Source organism: Myotis brandtii, unplaced genomic scaffold, assembly GCF_000412655.1.
Source record: "Myotis brandtii unplaced genomic scaffold, ASM41265v1 scaffold268, whole genome shotgun sequence".
Lineage (NCBI taxonomy): Eukaryota > Metazoa > Chordata > Mammalia > Chiroptera > Vespertilionidae > Myotis > Myotis brandtii.
The window spans coordinates 2566297-2570796 of NW_005360187.1; the positions used below are offsets into that span (position 1 = coordinate 2566297).

Genomic DNA, 4500 nt, shown 5'->3' on the forward strand with positions numbered 1-4500 from the left:
TTTTTTTTTTTATTCTGGGCCAGCTTTAGCTCTGAGGCTTGGCTCCAGCTCTTAGGCCTCGGCTGCTGAAAGCCGGTATCTGGTTTGTTTGGGTTCTATAATCGAAACACTGTTTCAACTCCAGCTCTGAGATCCCGGCTGGCTGAAAGCAGGTTTCTGGGGTTTTGTTTAGCTTCTATATTTGTAACAATGTTTCAAACTGCAAGCTCAGAGGCCGGCAGCGGCAGGCGGGGCACGTTGGAGTCCTCCGTCACTGAAGCAAGCAAGCCTCATGTTTGCTTCAAGCTGCCTGGCTGCCCGCCGCCATCTTGGCTGGCAGTTAATTTGCATATCGCCCTGATTAGCCAATGGGAAAGGTAGCGGAGTGACACCAATTTGCATGTTTCTCTTTTATTAGTGTAGATATAGAAGATTTTTATTGTTGATAGTATTACAGATATCTCCCATTCCTTCCCTTCTTCCCCCCTACTCACAGCCCTTACCCACACCCAAGGTCTTTATTACCCTATTGCCTGTGTCCATGGACTATGTATATAAATTCTTTAGTTTATGTCTTCTCATTCCCCCCTACCCCACATTGAGCTATGTTAGTCTCTTCCATGCCTCCCTGCTTCAGCTAAATCCACCTATAAACATCTACTTCAAAACCTAGCTCACTTATCACTACTTTTAAAAACCTTCACGAATTTCACAAAGCAAAAGCAATCCTTTCCTCTTCTGTGCTTTCACACTTCATCCATATCTGTATTCCAGTACTTATCTCAATATTTCCATTGATATGTCTAGCTTCCAGGCCAAGTATAAGCTCCTGAGAACAATGTTAATGTATTATTTATTTTTACATCACCAAAATCTTGCTAGGTGTCTGAATGTGATGAAGAAATTTTTGTTGAATCAATGAATGAGTAAATGAATGACTAAAGAAATTATGAGGTAAATCTATAAGTTTACTAAAATGATGTTTTGAATAAATTCAAATAACTTTAATTGAAGCATTTATTTTCTAGAATAAAAAGATCATAATTTTAAAAGGATACTCAAAAGGCATTAATCAAAAACAGAATTATCACTTACCTCTGTGTATTCATCAAAAGTGTGATCTTCCGCCTGAAAAGTCTCTATCAGCTGAACTGCAGTGCCATCAAGGAGCCAATTATATTTTTCAACTGAAAATTAATAATCTAATTTAAATATCAATATTAACCTTTTAAAAAGATAAGTGCTTTTTTATATGATCATAGAATGGAATAGCCTATTCAATTAATTATTATTATTAATTGAGTATTAACATACTAGTACATTAATAGAAATAGAATGGAATAAAATAGACTTAAGCAAACCAGGTTAAATACAGATGTTTCAAAATAAAGATAAAAGGGTATGTAATGATCTTAAAATAATTTAAGAGATAAAAATAAGCCAGTTAATAAAAGATTTTGCTTAAGATATCAAGTAAAATTACCTATCCTGACTTCATACACACTTGAGAAGACTATAAACTTGAGCTGCTATTCTTATAGATTACTTTGCTTTTAACCTTAACTTAGCTTTCTCCTTATTCCAACATCTCTTCTTTCTATCTTTTGGCTTTATCACCCTGATCCAGTTAGCATTCACTCTTTGGACCAGACAACAGAATTCAAGTTTCTTAGTTTTGATCCTTGATGCTGCCAACAGCCATGTTCATGCTAACTTTTGGCTCTCCCTGCTCTTTCATGACAGCCCCAGACAACCAAATATCTAGCCAAATTCTAGTAAAAATAAAATGTCATTCTTTTATAATAAAAAGATATAATATCATATTTATCACATATACCGTATGTCTCATAGTGTTGTCTTGCACCTTCTAAGTTACGATGTATTTCCACCTTTAGCACATCAAGTGCCCACTGTAACATATGTTCTGGAAGTTCTGTGTCAAGATTTACAGGTGGTGAAGCTGCTGATAGCCAAGAGGGTACTGACTGGACATTCTAACATAAATAAAAATGACAGTTTATGAAATAACTGTGTAATTGGTCTACTAGTATATGTAGATCTTATATTTTTGAACACTCTTTTCAGATTTTAGTGGCACAAGAAAAGATAACTTGATGCAAAATACAGTAATGATTTAAAGTTGTATAGTTTGTAATCTATATATATAAAAAGCCAGCGAAAGGACCCCCGTAACAACAGGAACAACCACCCACTGCGGCCAGCAAACTAGCCCAATTGGGGGGTGGAGCCAGCCAGCCAACCTCCCACAGCCCTGTCCCCAGGCCGGCCCCACCCCCGATCGCCCCCCACCCCTAAAGGGGGCAGAGCCAGTGGCCAACCTCCTGAAGCCCCTCCCCTTGGTCAGCCTCACCCCAATGGGCCTCCACCACCCCTATAGGCCCCCGATGGGCCCCCCCACCCCGATCAGGGGCAGGGCCAGCCGGCCAACCACCTGCAGCCCCTCCCCCTGGCCGTCCCTAACCCCAATGGGCCCCCACCACCCTGATTAGCCTACGGCCTCTTCCCCCCGCCAGCTCTACCCCTGATTGGCTCCCCCACTCTGATCAGAGGCAGGGCCTGTTGGGAGGTTGTCATAACTACAATAAGACTTCTAAGAACAAATGTTATCTTCAACCAGAAGACTTTCTCAAAGACAAAGCATTTTATTTTAACATAAAATAACTTGGAGTATGGAAACAAAGAGTTGCAACATTTTATGTATATAAATACTTTATGGAGTTTCAACTCAATTTAAAATTTTGAAAAAGAGCCATATAAAGAAACCTGATAGATAAGGATGAAGTGATACCTGCAGAGCTTCAGCTATTCTCTCTACCAAACCAAAAACAACATCTTCCAAATCTTGAAAGGTAGGGTAAAATTCCATTTTCTCATCATCAATTGTCAATTCCATCTTAAATATCGGCAGCCCTCGTTCATCTCCTTGGTCAAAGAGTTTTACAAATCCTTCTACAGTTCTCTTTAAGAGATCCTTTATCTGCATGATATTATAAATTACTATTAATTTCAAGAGTACAAGTTCAACCTTTAACTAAAATAAGTGTATAATCAAGTCATTCTATCAATCCATTTAGTCCTGAAAATTATCTTCATTCAGCACATATGTTCTTTTGTTGTTGTTGTTAATACTCACCTAAGGACATTTTTTCCATTGCTCTTCAGAGAGAGTGGAAGGGAGTGAGGGGTGGGAGAAGAGAGAGAAACATCAATGTGAGAGACATCCACTGGTTGCCTTTCGCACGCACCCCAAACAGGTGGGGAAAGTAAACCTGCAATCCAGGTACATGCCCTTGACCAGGAATCATACCCAAAACCCTTAGGTATGTGGGGAGACACTCTAACCACTGAGCCATGCTGGCCAGGGCTGTTTTTTTTTTTTTAATCCTCACCTGAGGATATGTTTTTATTGATTTTAGAGAGAAAGGGAGAGAGAGAGAGAGAGAGAGAGAGAGTGAGAGAGACATCGATATGAGAAAGAAACATTGATCAGTTGCCTCCTATTAGCATCCGACCCAGGATCAAACCCACAACCTAGGTATGTACCCTGACCAGGAATTGAACCCGCAACCATTTTGGTATATGGGGTGACACTCCAACCAACTGAGCCACCTGTCAGGGCAGCACAGTATGTTAATAAATGTAGTCTAAAATAATAAATGGAAAAATATATGCAAACTTTCATATTTTTATAGAATATCAACAATCTTAAAATGGCAACTCAGAATCTTCCACACTCTAGTTATTTTGCCCCTGATATAGAAAACATTTCAGAAGACCAAACAACATGGTGAAGACTGAGGGTAGGGGAGCCCTGACCCTTATAGTGAGGGTGTCATGGGATGACATGTACCTGGGGTGAGGGGCAGTGGTAAAGATACAGCTAGCTGCTATTGTCACAAGAGTCAAATGTTCAATATTATTAATTTTGTGAGCCTGTTACTAAACCTTTGGATGCTTGAAAATCATCATGGTGGGATTATTTATGCCATGGAAATTAGCAAACACTACAAAACAGGGTGGTTGTTATTGTTTCTGGAGAGCCAAATTTCCAGCACACCATTGGTTAGCGTGAAGCTACTGGAACTTGGTGCACAATACATGACCAAAGTATGAATAATCTACACTAATAAAAGAGAAACATGGTAATTGGCGTACGACCGCTACCCTTTTCATTGGCTAATCAGTGAGTATATGCAAATTAACTGTCAGCCAAGATGGCGGCCGGCAGCCAGGCACTGAAGCGAGCACGAGGCTTGCTTGCTGCAGACTCCAACATTCCCCGCCTCACTTGCCAGCATCTCATCTGCAACTCTAAGCAACTATACACTATGTTGCAAAAAAGAAGCTAAACAAAACCCCAGAAAACAGCTGGACTGAAAGACAGCCAGACCGAAACTTTGTATCGATGTTTTCAGCAGCGAGGCCTCAGAGCTAAAGCTGGCCCAGAATAAAAAAAAAAGAAAAGAAAACAAGGAGCGGTTGGAAGCTTCAGTCACTCGC

At 40.1% G+C, this 4500-nt stretch overlaps 1 protein-coding gene across 1 annotated transcript in view; it reads right to left on the reverse strand.

Annotated features, from left to right (window-relative positions):
* The window catches only part of DNAH12 (dynein, axonemal, heavy chain 12), a 260675-nt gene that overhangs the window by 217276 nt on the left and 38899 nt on the right, over positions 1 to 4500 (reverse strand). The window contains exons 11-13 of the mRNA XM_014541350.1: positions 2789 to 2977; positions 1817 to 1973; positions 1075 to 1166 (exon numbers count right to left, since the gene is read on the reverse strand). Coding sequence (XP_014396836.1) covers positions 1075 to 1166; positions 1817 to 1973; positions 2789 to 2977 — 438 coding nt within the window. The remainder of the gene's footprint in view (positions 1 to 1074; positions 1167 to 1816; positions 1974 to 2788; positions 2978 to 4500) is intronic.